At 42.4% G+C, this 22,873-nt stretch overlaps 1 protein-coding gene across 1 annotated transcript; it reads right to left on the bottom strand.

The window, feature by feature from the left end:
* Positions 1-1,337: 1,337 nt before the first annotated feature.
* On the bottom strand, positions 1,338-20,862 carry ptbp2b (polypyrimidine tract binding protein 2b). The gene is made up of 14 exons (XM_020466378.2): positions 20,732-20,862; positions 20,000-20,030; positions 19,852-19,903; positions 18,488-18,663; positions 16,279-16,422; positions 15,823-16,098; positions 15,443-15,638; positions 13,348-13,425; positions 10,641-10,756; positions 7,213-7,246; positions 6,553-6,645; positions 5,013-5,229; positions 3,004-3,081; positions 1,338-2,847 (listed from the first exon to the last, which is right to left on the bottom strand). Exons 1-14 carry the CDS (start codon positions 20,737-20,739, stop codon positions 2,718-2,720), a joined length of 1,629 nt encoding a protein of 542 aa, XP_020321967.1. The 5' UTR covers positions 20,740-20,862; the 3' UTR covers positions 1,338-2,717.
* Positions 20,863-22,873: the final 2,011 nt, after the last annotated feature.

The raw sequence follows: 22,873 nt of genomic DNA on the forward strand, positions 1-22,873 counted from the left end.
AAAAAAGACAGTCAAAAAATCATAAGGAATAAGATTTTGAAGGAGATATAAGAAAGCTCAGGAAATATGTTTTTTGGGATACATATTTGTCTCAGCACAAAACTACCACCATTCTTCCATTCATTTGTATGTTATCTTCAGACAAGTCCCGAGGCTTGTGGGAGTCGTAGTGAAAAACGGAGAACACCATCGTATTCGCGAGAGTCTCATCTTTCCACAGAGTGCTCATATTAGTTTAGCCAAACCGTTCGGACGCTACAGAGGTTTTTGTGATAAGACTGATTTTCGGGGTTGTCTCCTGGTCTGACAAACACCGCTGTAGCTCGGCCACCTTCCACCGCAGATGTGGAAGGCCGACATAGGCAGATGCGGTGGATTAAGACACAGCCCATGCAACAACAAAAACATATCTCTAGTTAAATTGATTTTTTTTAAATGTTACTTAGAATAGACTCTTATGGATTAATGAGCAAGGCAGCTCCTGTTAGAGAAAATGTGTTGAGCATAGAGAATGAAAGGCTGTACTAGCTGAGCAGTGCCACTGAGGTCTTTTAATGTAGTCAACTGGGTGGGACTTCGAACGTGATCACCAGGAGGAATCAACCAATCGTGAAGAAAATGGACTACTTCAAAATTGCCTCAATGGCGCTGCCCATGCCGTCAGACACTATGTCTATAATGAGTCCCTTTATCTCTATGGTTTGGAGTTACCTTTCTAGCTAATAGTTTACACTTCCACTTACAATTATGTGGAGGTGAAAATAATGATAAACTATATACCACATCTATTCATTTTAAAATGTTGATTACTTCTCCTTCCCATTATCATTGACCTGATAAGACGAGACATTTTACTAACGCATGAAGGGGGTCCCTGGGCAAGAAATGGTTGAAGACCACAGGTCTAGGTCATTTTCTTGCACATCTTTAGATTACAATGTTAGAGAATGGATTTCCATCCCTTACGGTTGAGTATGGTCCAGTATGACACTCATGTGCCAGGACTGTACAGTTCAATTAAAATAGGCAAATATAATAACACAATATTAATTTCAGAGATTTAGATAAAAGAGCGAGCAAAAGACAGGAGATCATGCTGAAAATGTAGAGGTTAGTGAACATACAGTGACAGTCGAGTCAGAGAGACCTCAGTAAAGCAAGAGTGGAAAGCAGGGTGGGAAATTCAAATTGAGTAAATATGTTTTAAATGTAGTCATCTTCTGGTTTGCAGTTTTGTGCCACAAACAAATTTTGATTTCCCACCCTGGGCAGAGAAAATCAGAAAGGTAAGAGTGAGGTGTAGAGGAGAAAGAAAGCGAGAGCATAGAGACAGAAGAGGGTGAATAGAGCTACAGGAAAGTTTATTGAGCATGCTACAGATGTAAATCAGAGTAGGTACACACAGCAGGAACCATCAAACATGGACTCACTCGGTAGAAAATGAGCTTTTAATCGTGCCTTTTTCCAAACTATATTGATAATTACAATTGAGATGTAAAAACTCAATCCATGTAGAAAATATTGATAACTTTTCCCCACACATTCCAATCTTTTTGTTGTTGTTGCTTCAACTGAAGTTGTGTAGTTTAAGGGTAATTCTTGACCAAAAAACACCACAGAAGATTATTGAAATCAAGGAGAAACATTCTGCGAGGGTTTTGATTTTGATTTGTATTTTTCCCCTATCAAACACATAATCCACATTTGTTTTTGTAAAATAGTTATCTTTTAAATTCAATTGTAAAGTAGGACTATAGGCACATTTACTTTGGTCCCAACAGGTAGTCCGTCCTCATGTACAATCATACTGCACTTTGACCAGTGAACACATTGCCCATCTGGATGTTGGACGCATGCAACAGCAACATGTCTTCACTACTACCATGACCCATTAGTACATGCTCAAAGAGAGTCATTGCCATTTTCAATCAAAGGAAGAAAAAAAAAATGACCAAAAAAGGGGAACATTGACATACGCAAGTAAGGTTTGAAAAACATTTAGACAGCATTTACAGTCAGTAAGGGAACATCTAAGCAGTCATCCTTAGCAGGTGAAGTGTACAATGGCGTCAACAGCCTTTACAGTAATCATTCTCAACCCGGACAAATTGGCCTTGCCTTGTCTTGTTTGGGACAAAACAACCCAACCAACTGAATAGAGATGGGCTTCCTTATCTAAGACGCTAAATCAGGTTAATCATCAACAAAGCGCAAAAGCAAAACTATTAAATCTACATTTCAAATGGGTGAACGTCAAGTAATGTAAAAGGGGAGGGGAAAACAAAACAGAAACCACAACCAAACAGAATGTGCCTAGACCTCTATCACTTTTAGAAACGTAAGGAGGCAAAACGATGAGAATATTTTGCTGAGTAAGGCACATTTTCGCTGATTCATTCTAAGAAAAATAGGGAATCCAATTCATTCTCGTGAAGAACATAGGGAGGGAGCTTGCCAACCACACAAACTAAGGCGGAGAGGGATAAGGGGACCTAGACAGGTGATGTTTTACGACAATGACATCGTAGAAACTACCGTCACATCTAGAGTGGAGGGCTTTTGATAATCAATATTGTCTAAAAAGGAATGACTGGTTCAAATGTTTTCCCTAGGAGGTGAGTATCATTGTGGTCTCCCGAGGGGACTGAACAGGTGAGAACCACACATTGAGATTTGTCAGAGAAGGGGTTGGGGTGGGTTGTGATGGCGTGGTTCATCTAGATGGTTGACTTGGAGAAGGAGACCTTCAGGTGGTGGTTGCTGCCCATGTCGTAGTTGTGGAGGTCCATCAAGGCCTGGATGGCCTCCTCGACTGTAGACATCTGGAGTAGCGCCATTTTGTGGCCTCTATATTGGGGGAGAAGAACGTGATCAGATAACCACGATCAAGTCACACACACACGTGGTAAAATTATGATGGCATATTCCAAATGGTGTTCCAAGGTCCAGCCTTGGGACTAAATTTGATAAGAAGTTACAGGCAGTTAAAAGATAGTGTCTTACTGGAAAAACTTGAATGCCTTCACAGTGCCACCTGCGTTAGAGAACAGCTGTCTCAGATCCTCCTCAGTCACGTCCTCCCTGTCGAATCCGAAATCAACAGTGTGCGAAACTCAACGTAAGCACATTCAGCCATGTCAATGCAATGATGCACTTTAAACTACTTCAATTTACTTGTATTGCAAGACCTAACCAGCACTACAGCCAACCCTTAAAGGGATACTTCGGGATTTTGGCAATGAGGCCCTTTATCTACTTCCCCAGTCAGATGAACTCGTGGATACCATTTTTAGGTCTCTGCATCCAGTATGCGCTAACTTTAGTTAGCAACATCTTTCAAACTGCACGCAGAGAAATACAAAATGGTACCCACAAGTTCACCAGACTCTGGAAGTAAAGGTCTTCATTGCCAAAACCTCAAAGTATCCCTATAAATAAAGTAGCAAAACTACAAAATAATATAGTCTTGTGCAAAAATAAACAATGCTAATGTTCTATCACTCTCGCAACCAAATAACATACTCATTTTAATATATATCTCAATTTTTATGCACCTGTCCACAATGGGTGTGGGTGAAATGGCAGAATCCACTAATTTGAGGGGGTGTCCACAGATTTATATATATATATATATATATATATATATATATATATAAAAACAAAAGTCTGGACACCCCTCTCAAATTAGTGGATTCTGCCATTTCACCCATACCCATTGTGGACAGGTGCATAAAAATTGAGCACACAGCCATGCAATCGCAATAGACAAACATTGGCAGTAGAAAGGCCTTAATGAAGAGCTCAGTGACTTTCAACGTGGCACCATCATAGGATTCCACCTTTCGAGTAAGTCAGTTAGTCAAATTTCTACCCTGTTAGAGCTGCCCTGGTCAACTGTAAGTTCTGTTATTGTGAAGTGGAAATGTCTAGGAGCAACAAAGGCTCAGCTGTAAAGTGGTAGGCCATACAAGCTCTCAGAACGGGACCGCCGAGAGCTAAAGCGCGAAGCGCGTTAAAATAGTGTGTCCTCGGTTGCAACACTTTACCGAGTTCCAAACTGCCTCTGGAAGCACCGCCAGCACAATAACTTTTTCTCGGGAGCTTCATGAAATGGGTTTCCTTGGCAGACTGCTGCACACAAGCCTAAGATCACCATGCGCAATGCCAAGCGTTGGCTGGAGTGGTGTAATGCTTGCAGCCATTGGACTCTGGAGCATTGGAAACGCTTTCTCTGGAGTGATGAATTACACTTCACCACCTGGCAGTCCGACAGACGAATCTGGGTTTGGCGGTGCCAGCAGGACGCTACCTGTCCCAATGCCTAGTGCCAACTGTAAAGTTTGGTGGGAGAGAAATAATGGTCTGAGGCCGTTTATCATGGTTCGGCCTAGGCCCCTTTGTTCTAGTGAAGGGAAATCTTAACGCTACAGCTTACAATAACATTCTAGACCATTCTGTGCTTCCAACTTTGTGGCAAAGGTTTGGGGAAGGCCCTTTCCTGTTTCAGTATGATAATTCCCCCGTGCACAAAGAGGTCCATACAGAAATGCTGTGTCGAGATTGATGTGGAAGAACTTAACTGGATTGCACAGAGCCCTGACCTCAACCACATCGAACACCTTTGGGATGAATTGGAACTCCGACTGCGAGCCAGGTCTAATCGCCCAAAATCAGTGCCCAACCTCAAATGCTCGTGGCTGAATGTAATCAAGTCCCCGCAGCAATGTTTCAACATCTGGTGGAACGCCTTCCCAGAAGAGTGGAGGCTGTTATAGCAGCAAAGGGGGGACCAACTCCATATTAATGTCCAAGATTTTGGAATGAGATGTTTGAAGAGCAGGTGTCCATATACTTTTGGTCATGTAGTGTAACAGAGGCAGCATATAATGAAAACAGTAGTGGTACGAGAACAGAGCCTTGAGGAACTCCATAGACCATGCTAATGCACTAGCTAGCACACAACAAACATGAAATGTTAGACAGAATGAAGCCAAACCACAAGACAAACTCACGGGACATTGGAGAGGTGGAGCGTGGCGGACGGAGGGAAGATGTTCTGAAAGTTCTTGGAGCCTGGCTTTTTGAAGCGGTGCAGGGGGGAGTTGGTGAAGTCCTTGGTTAGGCCCTGGTCATCCAGCCCTTCCCTGGGCAGCTGCACCGTCTGATGCTTGGAGAGTGTCACACGGATTATCTTCCCGAACATCTTCTGGCCGTTCAGGTGGCTCATTGCTGAGGAAAGGCACATAGGAAACATGGTACAGTGACATGTTTCTCATGTGGTTAATGTGGAGATGTTTCTCTGCCATTAATTAGAAACAATGACACGCCGTCTGCTCTTTTATAGTCCTTATTTCAAAATAATGTCAATCACAAGTGCGTATGTTTAAAAAAACAGCCTAATAGAAAGGATAGATGCCTGCACACTGTCGAAAAAAGAAAAGAAAAAACATTTTAACAGTATACAAATGTCCTTTATATCTACCATGTATTAGAAATGTTAAGAGTTGCTTTAGGATCCACCTAGGAGGACACATGTCGAGCTCATTCCACGGAGGGCCGAGTGTTTGCAGGCTTTCGATCCTCCCTCGTACTTGATTGATTCATTAACTTATTAGTTAGGAACAGGGTTTCCGTCAGGAAAATGTGGCCCCAGACATTTGACCAGCAGGATTTGATTTCACTGGAAATTTGAGAAATGTATCGCATCAATATGCATTGGGTACTTAACCTGATTAGGGGTGCTGCTCAGAATGACAGAAATTAATTACATTTAAATTGTGGAAATTCATTTTAACAGAACATGCAACTCGAAGATGCACGGGATGCAACGGTGTGCGTCCTTACGAAATTCCGACGCGCACCTGATAAAGTAAATGTGGACAGTTATTCTTCCTCAGACAACAAGACGAGCAAAGACGAGTCATTCTGTGCGAGAAAGAATGCCTATTCCAAACAGACTCTGGGACGATAGATCCAAATTCATACAACCAGTGGGCAGGCCTAGGATACATACAAAACAACTTTAAAAAGCTTTGAGGCTGATGCAACAGATCAGAACATTTAGCTTAATGTCTTCACATTATAAGCGCAGGCAATGCGCAAAAAGCAATAGGTTACACCGCGCAAATGTTCATTCCATAACGCAGTTACCAGGAAAACACTTGTCAACAGCACACCGCACATGGGAGGGGTTTAATCTGACAGAAAAATATCCATTAAAAATATTTATTAAAATAAAGGACAAGTAAAGATGCAACAACTAGCACGGGTTACAAATATGACTACCGGACAATGAAAGAAAGGTGATTTGAAAACCAATAGAACATAAGAGAGAGGCTACTGGTTGCAATGGCATATGGAAGTCAATAATTGCCTCCACGATATGGTCGGATTTTGGCTTTATGCTACTTTCAAGCAAGGTAAGACGCCTCATAATATGAAATCAGTTTAAAAAAATGTAAATGAAGTGTTTTCAAGATGCATGATGCCTGACGCTCTGAAGCCTGCCAACCGTTGCCTACGCATGTGAAAGGCAAATGGGAACCCACTCACCGAGCTGGGCCTGGTTCCCGTCCGACATCTGGATGAGAGCACTGTCCTTCTTATTGTAGAGGATCTTCACGCGCTGAGCATCACCGTACACCCCTTCATTATAATGATAGGCAGACGGCGGGAGGAAGAGAGAGCAAAAGGCAGGCAGAGGAGAGGGAGGAGTGAACCATGAAGGACAAAGTTAGTGCTTTAGGGAGTTTAAATATGAGACGTGAAACAGGATGGAGCAATCATCCATATGATTTAAACCAATCAAAGAGAGTCTTCGAACAATAGCCTTATAACAGAGAGAGAGAGAGAGAGAGAGAGAGAGAGAGAGAGAGAGAGAGAGAGAGAGAATATGCTGATAAAATCCCTCCAAAAAACAAGCTTGGTGAAATGAAAAATAAAAACATGCCAAATAATCAACCATGCATTAGCGTAATTATTTCATGGAGTGAGATGGAGAGAGATGAGACTAGAGGCCTTGAAGGCCAAAATCTGTACTTAACTGAATCAATATGTGCGATTAAACAAAACGTGAAAGAAAAACATGAAACAGTTACTCAACTATGGAAATACTAACCATAAATCAAATGAGATAGAGAAAACAAAAAACATGGAGTAAAAAAATAAAAATAAACTAAAAACGGAAAAGGTAGAGTGCTAACGATAACATACCGAAGAGGGTAAACAGACTTTGGGGCGTAACCATCTTTAGAAGGAGAGAAGAGCAAGCAGCGTAAGACAGGTAGAGAGAAGAGTCGGAGGTAGAGCGGAGATGGACAGATCATCCATAACGGAGGGTGGTTTCCCGTAGAATGGTGAGGTGGTCATGGAGCATGGGTTCAAGGCAGTTAATTGGGGAAGTTGGTCCGAGGAGGAACATTTTTGTTCAGGCACAAAGCATGAACGTGTGGAAGGAGGGGGGAGGAAAGGAGGGTGCGGACAGGACACAAAGGGGGCAACACGGAAGGGTGGGAATGAACGAGGGGAAGGTGGGGTGGGAGGGGGCAGCAATGCAGAGTAAATCAAAAACAAAGAGTTGGGGTGGGGGACAAAAATAAAAACAGGTCAGTACATTGGAAATGCAGGAGTTTGGTCAGAAAATGGCTGGATTTGGTTTTGCTGTGGGGGGCTTTAATCCCAAACATACAAGGAAATAATAGTGCCAAATGTCAACACCTGAGACCAAAGGGGGAGCAGAGTACATTTACACCCAAGCCTAGTTTGTAGCCAATAGTGATGAGGGGGGGGGCATGGATTGGGCATGCAGAAGAGTCTCAAGTTAATGTTTTAGTAACGTAAGTAAGCTTGGTAGCATATGAAATGCAGGAATATTGGTTAAAGCGGGTGGCAGGGGCGCTACCCTCTATCAATTTCCAAAGGAGGAGCGTTTGGGGCATGCAGGTAAAGACATGAAAACCACCTTACAAAGTTATGGCATAAACAGAACTTATCATGTTCAAGTCCACAAACCCAGTGTTTGGAGAGAGAAATGATCAGAGAATATTACTTCTGTCGAGAATTTATAGATATAGCATAGATAGAGACAGTGGCTGAGAAAATTTGGGGTGGGAGTGGTTGGTACAGCCCCCACAGTTCATACCAACTTGACATAGCTTAGAGAAAGGCATTGGGAGAGAGGAGAGAAGGAGGGGGGGGTCTTGAAAGAAAAGAACGACAGTTAGGAAGGACTATCACTTGACATGAAATAGGGAGAAAGGGAGGGAGGGAGAGAAAGAGAGAAAGAGTTTAGGAGACAGTGGTTAAAATTTGCACAGAATGCATAGCAGAGAGAGAGAGAGAGTGAACAGAGCCCTTCCATTCACTAAGACAGAGCCTGAGAAGTAACTGCAGTTCAGTTGACTTAGGCTATGGAGACAAAAAACATATGCAAGCACTGAGGCTAACATAAAATTCACATAAATGAGCACTGATGTGAGAATGCATCATCATCCTCATTATCCCTCGCATTACATCTCTTGACTGGATGTGCAACCTCGTTCATTCCCACCCTTCGGTCTTTCCTCATGGTGAATGACGCTTGACAGAGAAACACAATCCACTCATCTTGGTACTTACACCCTCCGACTAACCCTTCAATTAAAGCCTGATGTCCTATAGACGGGTTGGTTGTTTAGCAGCGAAACTATGGGGCAAAACAGACAGGGTTGGCTTATCGACTGTTGACATGTTAACTGTTGACTCCAAATGTTTATTGAAAGCATAAATACATTTGCACAATAGGCAAATGTCTCAAATACATCGGTACATTTGTTGATTATCTAGCCAGCAAATTTTTGCCATATTAGCATTGACATGAAATCAGTCAAAAACAAGATCATTAACAGGATACAAGGAGCTGAAACGAGACACCTACGATTCCCCACATGGCTGTTTGTTGTCATTGTTTCTAGCCATCTGACCGTTCAGAATCATAACGTACGGCTTCTGGACAACGATTCGCACGCATAATTTTCATGACGTTGTAAGCTAACCTGTCTATATAGATAGATTGGTTGCTTAGCAACAAAACAGTGTGTGCAACTATGGGGCAAAACAGACTGGGTTGGTTTACACGGAACCCAAACCGGCTGCGCGCGTGTGCCATCATGCATAAATGTATTTTGTCCCCCCCACACCAAACGCGATCACGACATGCATGTTAAAATATCAAAAAACAAACTCTGAACCAATTATATTAATTTGGGGACAGGTCGAGAAGCATTAAACATTTATGGCAATTTAGCTAATTAGCTTACACTTGCTAGCTAATTTGTCCTATTTAGCTAGCTTGCTGTTGATAGCTAATTTGTCCTGGGACAAACATTGAGTTGCTATTTTCCCTGAAATGCACAAGGTCCTCTACTCCGCCAATTAATCCACTAATCTAGTCATCTCTCTTCCTTCCAGGCCTTTTACTTCTCTTGACTTTATATTGCGATTGGCAAATTTAACAAATTATATGAATGAGGTCAGTGGCGGTAATGCGTCTTTCAGTCACCCACGTGGGTATAACCAATGAGGAGATGGCACGTGGGTACCTGCTTCTATAAACCAATGAGGAGATGGGAGAGGCAGAACTTGCAGCGCGATCTGCTTCAGAAATAGAACTGATTTCCATTTTAGCCCTTGGCAACGCAGACGCTCGTTGGCGTGCGCGAGCAGTGTTAGTGCAATAATTGAATAACAGATTTCAAAATGTATTTTGCAACGCTCACGCACGGTGTAGTTATTAGCCTGTTTGATTGTTGACATGTTAACTATATTTGTCGCCCATGTCTATTGAAAACAAATACATTTGCACAATGAGCACTTGTCTCAAAACACATTGATAAAGTTGTTGGTTAGCTAGCGAATTATTGCATAGACGTGACGTCTAAACAATATATGCTATCCAAGACGAGCCACTTATTTTCACTGTTGCTAACTATGTGTTCCTCCATAATCACAACAGACTTCTGCCCATTGAATCGTGCGCATCGTTTGTGAGGTTTATTCGTTGTCAGCTAACCCGTGTATGTCAGTCTTTATGCAGGGAAATATATATATATTCTTTTTTTATCGTTGCAAAATGTGTTTTGCGTGGCAAAATCAGGTCAATTATACTTTTTTCCAGAAATAGGTTATTAGGGGTCTCTTGACAGTCTTAATCACTTAAAATGTTATGCAAGGAAAACTGGGTCTGCATTTCAAAGGGCTAAACTAAATGTGTGTGCAGCAGAGCTTTATAGAATAACAGTCAAGCAATACTGAGCAACACTGAATATAGTAGTCATTTAAGTCGTAGCCATCTTATAAAATATATTTTCAGATCTGTGTACTGATCAAGGGGTGTAATAGATAATTCCATGCAGGTATTGAGTACTTGTGCAACTAAATGTGAGGGTGGACTAAATAGCCAAATTGTACAGATGGGGATATTTCCCGCCAAACTTCTGAGCCTTTCCACTCATGAAATAACACCAGTCATTCCAACCATAATAAATGTCTGCTCTAAGTCCATGTCAGAAACAATGAACAAGTGTGTAACGCCAGCGAAGCATGAGATCCTCCTGTATGAGGAGAGCGAGAGAAAAGGGGGAGGTCTGGGGGATGTTACTGACCTCTTCGTTGAGGTTGCTGACCAGGAGCACACCGCTGCAGCCAGAGTGTCCGGAGAGCGCCACCCTCCCCGCAGCGGCCGCCGCTGCGGCCGCAGCACTCAGAGGACTGATGGCTCCTGGAGGAATGGCCAGAGAGCCAGGCACGTTAACATGGTAAATGGGGACACAAGAGAGCAAGCACAGGCAAAGCACACCACCATCTGCTACAGCAGGGGTTGGTCCAATTTTGATAAACATTGTTCACAACCCCGCCATGTAAATAAATAAATAATAATAATTAAAGAAAAAAATAAAGCAATCAACAGCCAATGGTATCTTTTTTTTAAATTGGGGCTTTTTTCTAATCTGAAGAAAGTATGGTCTGAAATGACTGAAATGCACCAGAAAGGTACTGGAAAGTTTAGAAGATCATCAGGCAATAGGGAATATCTCCCCCCCAGTCTGATTTAGTGCCTGGTCTTGCCCACTTTGTTTTAATGAGTTCTGCGCGGCTTGTGGGCATTGTAAAGCACAACAGAAGACAGGTACGTGTTCCTGAGAGTCTTCTCTTTCAGTGATGGGGTCATAGTATTAAACTGTTCTAAAAAGAAAGACATATTGGTAGTAGGAAAACAGGCACCACTGTTTATTACAACCGCATCTAGCGGCTAGTACCAGAGGTTACTGACGTACTGAGGTTCTATGAACCGAGCACTTTGTTTTTGTCGAGTTTCTCTCACGACTCCAGTTTCAAACCAGGCGACCCCACGTGGGGTTGCAACCCCTAGTTTGGGAATCGATGCGCTAGTGTGCATTACATGCCCAAACATTTACATAATGGGCCGGACACGCTCACAGGAGCACGTGCACTCACATGGAGACACGTGCTCACGCACACCTCACGCGCACACACACACACAACCCCCGTCAAAAGATATTCAAGACACATGAAAGGTTAGTCAACTCTAAAGCTAACCTTTCATTATTCCACATGTTCTAAGTCCGTTCATAACGACATCCTTGGTTATTCTCAAGCAACTATCATACACTGAACAAAAATATGAAAACCCAACATGTAAAAGTGTTGGTCCCATGTTTCATGAGCTGAAATCAAAGAACCCAGAAAATGTCCATACACATAAAAAAATGCTCTCAAATTATGCACAAATTTGTTTACATCCCTGTTAGTGAGCTTTTCCCCTTTGCCAAAAGAATCCATCCACCTGACTGGTGTGGCATATCAAGAAGCTGATTAAAGAGCATGATCATTATACAGGGGCAAATTGTGCTGGGGACAAAAATATATATATATATATTTTTTTTAAAGTGCAGTTTTGTCACACAATAGAATGCCACAGATGATGCAAATTGAGGGAGCGTGCAATTGTCATGCAGACACGTCCACCAGAGCTGTTGCCAGATAATTTTATATTAATTTCTCAACCATAAGCCGCCAACGTAGTTTAAGAGAATTTGGCAGTAAGTCCAGCCTGTTTCATAACCGCAGAGCACGTGTAACCATGCCAGCCTAGGACCGAGACATCTGGCTTCTTCACCTGCAGAATCGTCTGAGACTAGCCACACGGACAGCTGATGATACTGTGGGTTTGCACAATCTAAGAATATCTGCACAAACTGTCAGAAACCATCTCAGGGAAGCTCATCTGCGTATTCGTCGTCCTCAAGAGTCCTGACCTGACTGCAGTTCGGCATCATAACAAACGTCAGCAGGCAAATGCTCACCTTCGATAGCCACTGGCACGCAGGAGACGTGTGGTCTTCACAGACGAATCCTGGTTTCAACTGTACCTGGCAGACAGCGTACCGTGTATGGAGTTGTGTGGGCGAGTGGTTTCAAATCACATACACATATTTAGCAGCTGTTATAGCGGGTGTAGCGAAATGCTTGTTTCCCGATGTCAGCGTTGTGAACAGAGTGCCCCATGGTGGCGTTGGGGTTATGGTATGGGCAGGCATAAGCTACGGACAACCAACACAATTGCATTTTATCGATGGCAATTTAAATGCAAGGGAGATACCGTGACGAGATCCTGAGACCCATCGTCGTGCCATTCATCCTCCACCATCACCTCATGTTTCAGCATGATAATGCATAGCCCCATGTCACAAGGATCTTTACACAATTCCTGCAAGCTGAAAATGTCCCAGTTCTTCTGGCCTGCATACTCACCAGACATGTCACCCATTGAGCATGTGTGGGTTGCTCTGGATCGACATGTACGACAGCGTGTTCCAGATCCTGCCAATATCCAGCAACTTCGCACAGCCAATGAAAAGGAGTGGGACAACATTCCACAGGGCACAATCAACAGCCTGATCAACTCAAAGGAGATGTGTCGCGCTGCATGAGGCAAATGGTGGTCCCACCAGACACTGACTGGTTCTCTTTTTTTGTTTTTAAAAGGGTATCTGTGACCAACAGATACATAGCTGTATTCCCAGACATATCAAATCCATAGATTAGGACCTAATGAATTTCTCAATTTCCTTATATAAACTGTAAAATCATAAAAATTGTTGCGGTTATATTTTTTGTTCAGTGTATTTCAAACAAGTCAAACATGCTAGTAGACATTTTGTCTTCTTCCTTGGTCTGACAGGAGTGGTTGCTATATCACCAGCTATTTCTGTCTCTTTCGCCCCGAGACAAGACACACCAGGTAAGACTTGAGTGAAAGAAAGAAAAGATAACGTAAAGCATAGTTACCTCCGCCCTGCGAGTAGGAGAGAGAAGACTGAAACCCTCCACCGCTAGAGTAGGGAGCTACCATTCCTGAGGGGGTACCTACAGAGTGTACAGGAAAAGGCTCAAATATAGACGTTGGGTAGGGCGGGATGAGAGTAGTTATAATGTAGACAAGCTTAAGCAAATCGACAAGGCCTTTTTATGGCTTAGAACAGACTGCCGATAATATAGTGACCCATTTTGTTCTCGTTCCTCCTTTTGTTTGTCACTTCGTGGTGTGTTACTGGACTGGTAGGGATTTCCATTATCCACCTACTACCTCTACAAAGTATTAGATATGTACAGTTGAAGTTGGACGTTTACATAAACCTTAGCCAAATACAATTAGACTCAATTTTTCACAATTCCTGACATTTAATCCTAGTAAAAATTCCCTGTCTTAGGTCAGTTAGGATCACCACTTTATTTGAAGAATGTGAAATGTCAGAGTAATAGTGGAGAGAATTATTTATTCCAGCTTTTATTTCTTTCATCACATTCCCAGTGGGCCAGAAGTTTACATGCTATCAAAAACGAATTGAGTGTATTGCCTTTAAATTGTTTAACTTAGGTCAAACGTTTTGGGTAACCTTCCACAAGCGCCCCACAATAAGTTGGGTGAATTTTGGCCCATTCCCCCTGACAGAGCTGGTGTAACTGAGTCAGATTTGTAGGTCTCCTTGCACGCACACGCTTTTTCACAAATTGTCTATAGGATTGAGGTCAGGGCTTTGTGATGGCCACTCCAATACCTTGCCTTTGTTGTCCTTAAGCCATTTTGCCACAACTTTGGAAGTATGCTTGGGGTCATTGTCCATTTGGAAACCCATTTGCGACCAAGCTTTAACTTCCTGACTGATGTCTTGGGATGTTGCTTCAATATATCCACATAATTTTTATTTCTCATGATCCATCTATTTTGTGAAGTGCACCAGTCCCTCCTGCAGCAAAGCAACCCCACAACATAATGCTGCCACCCCTGTGCTTCACAGTTGGGATGGTGTTCTTAGGCTTGCAAGCCTCCCCCTTTTCCTCCAAACATAACAATGGTCATTATGGCCAAACAACTCTGTTTTTGTTTCATCAGTCCAGAGGACATTTCTCCAAAAAGTACAATCTTTGTCCCCATGTGCAGTTGCAACCCGTAGTCTGGCTTTTTTATGGCGGTTTTTGAGCAATTGCATCTTCCTTGCGGAGCAGCCTTTCAGGTTATGTCGATATAGGACTCATTTTACTGTGGATATAGATACTTTTGTACCCGTTTCCTCCAGCATCTTCACAAGGTCCTTTGCTGTTGTTCTGGGATTGATTTGCACATTTCCCACCAAAGTACATTAATCTCTAGGAGACAGAACGTGTCTCCTTCCTGAGCAGTATGACGGCTGTGTGGTCCCATGGTGTTTATGCGTACTATTGTTTGTACAGATGAAAGTGGTGCCTTCAGGCGTTTGGAAATTGCTCCCAAGGATGAACCAGACTTGTGGAGGTCTACAATTTTTTTCCCCTGAGGTCTTGGCTGATTTCTTTTGATTTTCCCATGATGTCAAACAGAGGCACTGAGTTTGGAGGTAGGCCTTGAAATACATCCACAGGTACACCTCTATTTGACTCAAATTATGTCAATTAGCCTATCAGAAGCTTCTAAAGCCATGACATAATTTTCTGGAATTTTCCAAGCTTGTTTAAAGGCACAGTCAACTTAGTGTATGTAAACTTCAGACCCACTGAAATTGTGATACAGTGAATTATCAGTGAAATAATCCGTCTGTAAACAATTGTTGGAAAAATTACTAGTGTCATGCACAAAGTAGACGTCCTAACTGACTTGCCAAAACTATAGTTTGTTAACAAGACATTTGAGGCGTGGTTGAAAAAAAAGAATTAATGACTCCAACCTAAGTGCATGTAAACTTCCGACTTCAACTGTAGTAGTAAACACCCAGCCTCCCATTGAGAGAAAACACTTAGTGGTATTGACTTTTATACAGAGGAGAGAGCTGACTGGACAGGTCTGAAAAAAAAGGAGAGAGAACAGAGGGAGAGAGAAGATGGTTGGACAGGTGGAGGCAGGTCTTACCAAGCAGGGAGGAGTCCTTGTTAAGTGCGGCAGCCATGGCAGGGTCTAGGGAGGGCTGGCCATCGCCGGCGGGCAGCTCGGGCCGGGTGTAGTCGCGGCTCTTGTCGTTGTTGTACTTGACATTGAGGTTGACCAGTTTGGAGAAGTCGATCCGCAGTGTGCAGCATGAGTTGTAGATGTTCTGGCCGTCCAGGGACTGGAGAAAGTGATGAATGAAATATAAATAGCTTTTTGTTTTTATAATTTTTGTTTTCAACATTGTGATATTCTGGAGAGAGAGCCCAGGAGACAAACGGAATTGTTATCAACCTTCATTTTAACAGGTAAATTGACTGAGAACTGAGGAACTGAATATACTACTTGTTTGAATGCCTGCTCACCAGTCTGGCTTGCTGGGCGTTGACTGGTTCGCTGAACTGAAGCAGGGCCTGGAACTGATTGTTCTTGGTGAACGTGATGATCTTCATGACTGTTCCAAACTTGGAGAAGATCTGCTGGAGGACGTCCAGAGTGACGGGGTAGAACATGTTGTCAATGATTATCCTGAGCACAGGGCTGGGGGCCTGCGCAAGAACACTATCCAGCGCACTGGTGTCAGAGTTGGGAGAGCCACCCTCCTGAACCGCCGACACTGCCTGGAGGACAGCCTGTGCACGCTGGGCGGGTATGAATGAAAGAGAGGAAGAGCGAGGAAGAGAGAAAATAAGAAATGAAGATGGCAGTCTTGATTTAGTCACAAATGCAAAGGCTGCCTAGTACAACATTTGTGTGTCTACACTAGAGACTGAATACCAGTCATGCACAGGTGTATTTTCTGGGAAAGGACAGAATTTCACCTGGTTGAGAGCACTGTCTGTCTTGAGCTCCTTGTGGTTAGAGAACTGGATGAACACTGGGACGTTGCGGACCTGAGGCGTCACTGCCGTATAGTAGTTCACCATTGTAACGGCCGCCTCCTCTGTACCCAGCTCGAGGAACGCCTTGTACATGGTCAAAGGACAATTTTAAGAAAGACAAAAGAGGAAACATGTGTTCTATGCCCAGTATTAAAGTATTAAATTGCTTGGTAAAAAAAAGAAAAGAAGTAAAACCTTAGGGTCAGGAGTTCCTGACCATTTGTCCTGAACAGGGAATGCTCGGGCGAGGTTTAACACAAAGGTCCACCGTAACGCAGGCGCATTTTGGTCTTTAACTCCTTTTAAACTGTGTGTTTGAGCTACAGATTTAATTGGATTTGTCCATTTCTACTGCATCCGTAGATACCAACTATTAGCCTCTGATTAACGAGGGCTTAGCTAGAGAGTGGTTTGAGAGAAGGTAAGGGGTTATTCTACATAAATCTTAGGACATAGTGTCTATAATGTACTAATCTCACATAGTTGCAGTCAAACTCCACACAGTTGTTACTGAGTAGTTGGATATTCATTTTCCGGTGAGTAAACAATTTCTGTACTTACAGCATTCATATGAATCCATTTCTATCAGTTTTTGATTTGGTGGACCTTATTTGTAAATAAAAGTCATGAATGCAACCGTTTGTCAAAATATTTTGTGTTCTACTTGTAGCCCTGGTTGTCTTGAAAAGAAAATGGTAAAACAATTGTGAGGCTAAGGGTAACTTCAAAATTGTCAATGAAGCCCTTCATCTAGATGAGTCAGAAACTTATACCATGTTCAGGCTCTGCTTCAGTTTGAAGGAAGTTGCTAACTAGGGTTAGCGCAATTGCTAACCAGGGTTAGCACAATTGCTAACTAGCAGTAGCGCAAAAGTCATTCTAGCTGTTGCTGTTGACTTCCAGTCATCGCGCTAACATTAGTTAGTTATTGGTACGAGAAACTACCTCGCAACTCCCTTCATACTGGACGCAGACACATACAAATGGTATACACACAAGTTTCTAACTCTGCGGAAGTAGGCAAAGGGCCAAAATCAATGCAAAAAAATCCCTTTTCATTTGGGATCGGCAACAGGCGGTCCACAAACCAAAAACCAGCCGCAAGTTTGTTTTGGTTTAAAAAAACTCAAGACTAAAATCACCAGGAATTCAGAAAAAAATGGGTTCCATTTATGATATCTGTTCACCAAGTTTTCCCATAAAAGTTTTGAAAAAAAGACGTGCTCGTGTCTCAATGTATGAAATGATTGTATACTGAACAAAAAATATGAACTCAACATGCTACATTGTAAACGATTTCACTGAATTACAGATCATAGGGCAAGTAGTTAATTAAAATAAATACATTAGGCCCTAATCTACAGATTTCACATGACTGGGCAGGGGCGCAGCCATGGGTTGGCATAGGCCCACCCACATGGAAGCCAGGCCCAGCCAATCAGAATTGGTTTTCCCCATAAAAGAGCTTCATTACAGACAGAATTTTCATCAGCTGTCTGGTCTCAGACAATCTTGCAGGTGAAGAAGCAGGATGTGGAGGTCCTGGGCTGGTGTGGTCCACATGGTCTGCAGTTGTGAGACCGGTTGGAAGTACTGCCAAATTCTCTAAAACGATGTTGGAGGCAGCTTATGGTAGACTTCTGGCTACAACTCTGGTAGACATTCCTGCAGTTAGCAGGCCAATTGCATGCTCCTTCAAAACTTCAGACATCTGTGGCATTGTGTTGTGTGACAAAACTGCAAATTTCAGAGTGGCCTTTTATTGTCCCCAGCACAAGGTGCACCTGTATAATGATTATGCTGTTTAATCAGCTTCTTGATATGCTACACCCGTCAGGTGGATGAATTAGCTTGGCAAAAGAGAAACAGGGATGAAATCAAATTTTTGCACCAAATTTGAGAAAAATAAGTTGGAACATTTCTGGGATCTTTTTACATGTTGCGTTCTTATTTTAGTTCTGTATATTTTTTTTTTTAAAATGTCCATTTGCAGTGTACAACTTATAACATTATTCCGCACCCCGAACATCCGCTCCATAGTTGCATACCCCTGCTTTTTATGGTAAGGACAAACTCCTGGCCCTAATCATGCCACTACAATAACGGCATAAAAGAAAATACCCGAGACAATTTCCGCCACAAAACTCACCTGATTTTTGCCCTTCAGCATGAGGATATTGGTGACCTTGCCGAACGGTAGGCCCAGGGCGATGACCTCCGTCTCAGACACCTCACTGGGCAGCTTCCGGATGTGGAGCACCCGGGATGGGGGACTCTCCATCCTGTCCTCTACTCTCAGTTTTTTACTGCTGTCATTGCCGTTAGCTGTGAAATCAAGCATCGTGCATGAATATATCGCATCAGCTGTCCTCAGCCCTTAAATCGATTTTTTATTTAACTTGCAAGTCAGTTAAAGAACAAATACTTTTTGAGTATCTGTAACTTACCATTTATATTTTGGACAACTTTTACTTCACTACATTCCTAATGAAAATAAATGTACTTCTTACCCCAAACATTTTCCCAATACCCAAAAGTAGTAGTTACATATTGAATGCTTAGCAGGACAGGAAAATTGTGCAATTCCCTACTGCCTCTGATCTGGCGGACTCACTAATCACAAATGCTTCACTTGTAAATGATGTCTGAGTGTTGGGAGTGTGCCCCTGGCTATCTGTAAATTAAATTTAAAAAACATAGTACCGTGTGGTTTGCTTAATAAGGAATTTGAAATGATTTATACTTTTGATACCTTAGTATATTTTACCAATTACATTTTATTTTGATACTTAAGTATATGTAAAAACAGACTTTTACTCAAGTAGTATATTACTGGGTGACTTCCACTTTTACTCAAGTCATTTTCTATTAAGGTATCTTTACTTCTACTAAAGTATGACAATTGGGTACTTTTCCCCCCACCACTGCAAGTACAGTGAAATGCCTTTCTTACAAGGCCTGAACCCAACAATGCAGCAACAATACTAAACATAACATCAAATAATTTCTGGGAAACAAGTGGGGAGGGGAAAACTAGCTGTTATTGGCAGAGCAGTTTGGAACTCTCTTATTAGTTTAACTAATTTACTGCCTCAGAGGCGGTACATTTTTATTTACAATGTTGGCCTACCCTGGACGACACTGGGCCAATTGTGCGCCTGCCTATGGGACTCCCAATTACAGCTGGATGTGATACAGCCTGGATTTGAACCAGGGAGTGCCTTATAGACTGCTGCGCCACTCAGGAGCCACTCCATCACACCACAACAGGCTGAAATTTCAGGCGGTCTTTTCAAACAGCTCTTACACAAAAAGGGCATCATCATTTTCACAGTATTATTCCAACCGCAATGTGGAAATATATATGTAAAACACAGGGGAAGGAATCACATTTGTGTTTGCACTGGGCCTTTAAAACATGTCAATGACAATTGACTGGGTAATATGTTAGAATGTGAATGGCTTTTAGCTTTACTTTCCTATATGCCTGGGTGGGAGAGAAAAAGTGCTCACCAGTCACAGAGTTAGGGCTGGTGCTGTAGAGATTTAATTCATCTGAGCCTCTCTGTAAAATAAGAATGCATACATTAATATATTTGGTACATCATTTCCCAATTGATGAAAGTGTCCTGAAAAGTCAGGTGCTAAAGTGCAAACTTACCTTCACGCCAACTGCAACATCAGTGGCAATGCTGAATAAGAAACATGAAAATTAACGGAACAAAATATATATTGCTAGGGTGTGTGCAATTAATAATCAAGTTAGCTACGCCTACTATCCAACCGGTTTGCTAACGTTATCCATCCAGGCTAAAACCAGCTTCCAGAGTGCGTGAGTTTTGGCTTTCAGTTATATTTAGCTAAATGTGTATTCATCGTATTTACAGGTTGAATATAAAAGCGCATTGCAAATTCTACTTTAGTATATTCGAGTATCAGACCTTGCGGTACACGATAGCTAACTACAGTGCCCACCTAACTCATCGGAAGAGACAAAGGAAACCTGCCATACTACCATAACAAAGCGCAGGGGTGCCTGCACGCCTAGCTAGGTAGTAGCGAACATACTGAGACTAACAACACGACATTGTGAATGGTTAGCCAAACGAACTTGTAGAAATATTGACGCTACTCAATTTTAGTGTAGTCATCACACCTCCTGGGTAGCTAGTTAAACCAATCGACACACGATGTCAAATTCTACTGTACTCGCATTAGCTAGCTAGTGTAATTCTAACAAGATGGGTGGCAGACGGGCACCATGTCCAGAACGAAGGCAAACGTGGCCCAGTGAGTTAGCTAGCTTGCTAACGTTATTGAATAGCTATTTCCATGCAACATTACAACCTTTAGCGAATCTAATTAAGAGCAACATGCAAACGTGAACACATACCCGTCCATTGCCGAATGAGGTTTATTTTCGTGTATATATTTATTCTTTAAACCTCAGCTCCACTCAGACACACAAGCACGTCAGCAAAATGGTCGCAAATGCTGTCATGAAGTGTGCCGAGAGACGGAAAATGCCGAACAAAACCGAGTTTCCACTTATCTACAGTGCATCAGTGGGTATGGCTTAATTCCACATTTTAAAGATATACTTTCTTTAAATATGAGTTTAGGCAAGTGTTATTGTTTACTACTTAGCTTTTTATTGAACAAAACATTCCTGCACTTGCATTTATTGTCATTATAAGGGGAACAAAATAAGGGAAACAACAGCTTCAGCTGTTAGCTGGCAGGTAGCCTAGTGGTTAGTGTTGGGCTGAATGGTTGCTAGATCGATTCCCCGAGCTAACAACCCCAAGCTGACAAGGTAAAAAAAATGCTGTTCTGCCCCTGAACAAGGCAGTTAACTCACTTTTCTTAGGCTGTCATTGTAAATAAGAATTTGTTTTTAACTGACTTGCCTAGTTAAATAAATAAAACCATCTGCAAAAACTCAATCACAAGCCACTGGACCTCACTACTAGTACTTATTCATGATGTATGCAACTTCAGATCCTTCATCAATGTACAACTACACTGAACAAAATATAAGTGTAACATGTAAAGTGGACCCATGTTTCATGAGCTGAAATTGTCCATATACACAATCAATCAAATGTATTTATGAGACAGAAAAGAAAGAGATGAGACAGAAAAGATTTAAAGCCCTTTTTAAAATTAGCAGATGTCACAAAGTGCTTTACAGAAACCCAGCCTAAAACCCCAAACCGCAAGACGTAGAAGCACGGTGGCTAGGGAAAAACCCCCTAGAAATGAAGAAACCTAGAGAGGATACCAGGCTCTGAGGGGTGGCCAGTCAGGTGGAGATAGTACATGGCCATTAAGGCCAGATTGTTCTTCAAGATGATCAAACGTTCATAGATTATAGTCAAAAACAGTAGGTCCAGACAAGATGGCAAGTCCAGTGAACAGGTTAGGGTTCCGTAGCTGTGGGCAGAACAGTTGAAACTGTAGCAACAGCACAACCAGGTGGACTGGGGACAGCCAGGAGTCATCAGACCAGGTAGTCCTGAGGCATGGTCCTGGGGCTCAGATCCTTCGGGAGGGAGAGAGAGAGAGATAATTAGAGGGAGCATACTTAAATTCTCACAGGACACCAGATAAGTGTAAAATGGCGCTGGAGAGGACGGCTGCCGTTTTCACAGGCTTTTAACCAACCATGCTATTATGTTTGTTTTTTCACAGTTTATATGGTACATAATGTTGCTACTACCATCTTTTATGACCGAAAAGAGCTTCTGGAAATCAGAACAGCGATTACTCACCTTGAACTGGACGAAGAATTTCACTTTAATGAGTCGGACGAGAGGGATTGACTTCAGACACCCAAACAGGCCCTCATCCCAGAAAGAGATGAGACAGAAAAGATATTGCGGAAAGAGATCAGGTTGCCTTGTGAGGATCTGCCTATTGAGTGGCTAATCTTCCCTTGCCATCTGTACTACTGGCCAACGTACAATCGCTGGAAAATAAATGGGACAAACTAAAAGCATGTATATACTACCAACGGGACATTCAAATCTGTAATATCTTACGTTTCACTGAGTCATGGCTGAACGATGACATGAATAACATACAGGTGGTGGGTTATACACTGTATCGGCAGGATAGAACAGCAGCCTCTGGTAAGACAAGGGGTGAGGGTCTATGTATATTTGTAAACAGCTGGTGCACAATATCTAAGGAAGTCTCAAGGTTTTGCTCGCTGGAGGTAGAGTATCTCATGATAAGCTGTAGACCACACTATCTACCTAGAGAGTTGTGTTGGTTAAGGGCTTGTAAGTAAGCATTTCACAGTAAAGTCTACACCTGTTGTATTTGGCACATATGGCAAATAAAGTTTGATTTGATTTGAAATACTTTGAAAGGCAGGTCATGGCTCACATCAAAACCATTATCCAAGAAACCCTAGACCCATTCCAATTTACCGCCCCATCAGATCCACAGATGATGCAATCTCTATTGCACTCCACACTGCCCTTTCACACCAGGACAAAAGGAACACCTATGTGAGAATGCTATTCAT

Source organism: Oncorhynchus kisutch, linkage group LG30 (genome assembly GCF_002021735.2).
Source record: "Oncorhynchus kisutch isolate 150728-3 linkage group LG30, Okis_V2, whole genome shotgun sequence".
Lineage (NCBI taxonomy): Eukaryota > Metazoa > Chordata > Actinopteri > Salmoniformes > Salmonidae > Oncorhynchus > Oncorhynchus kisutch.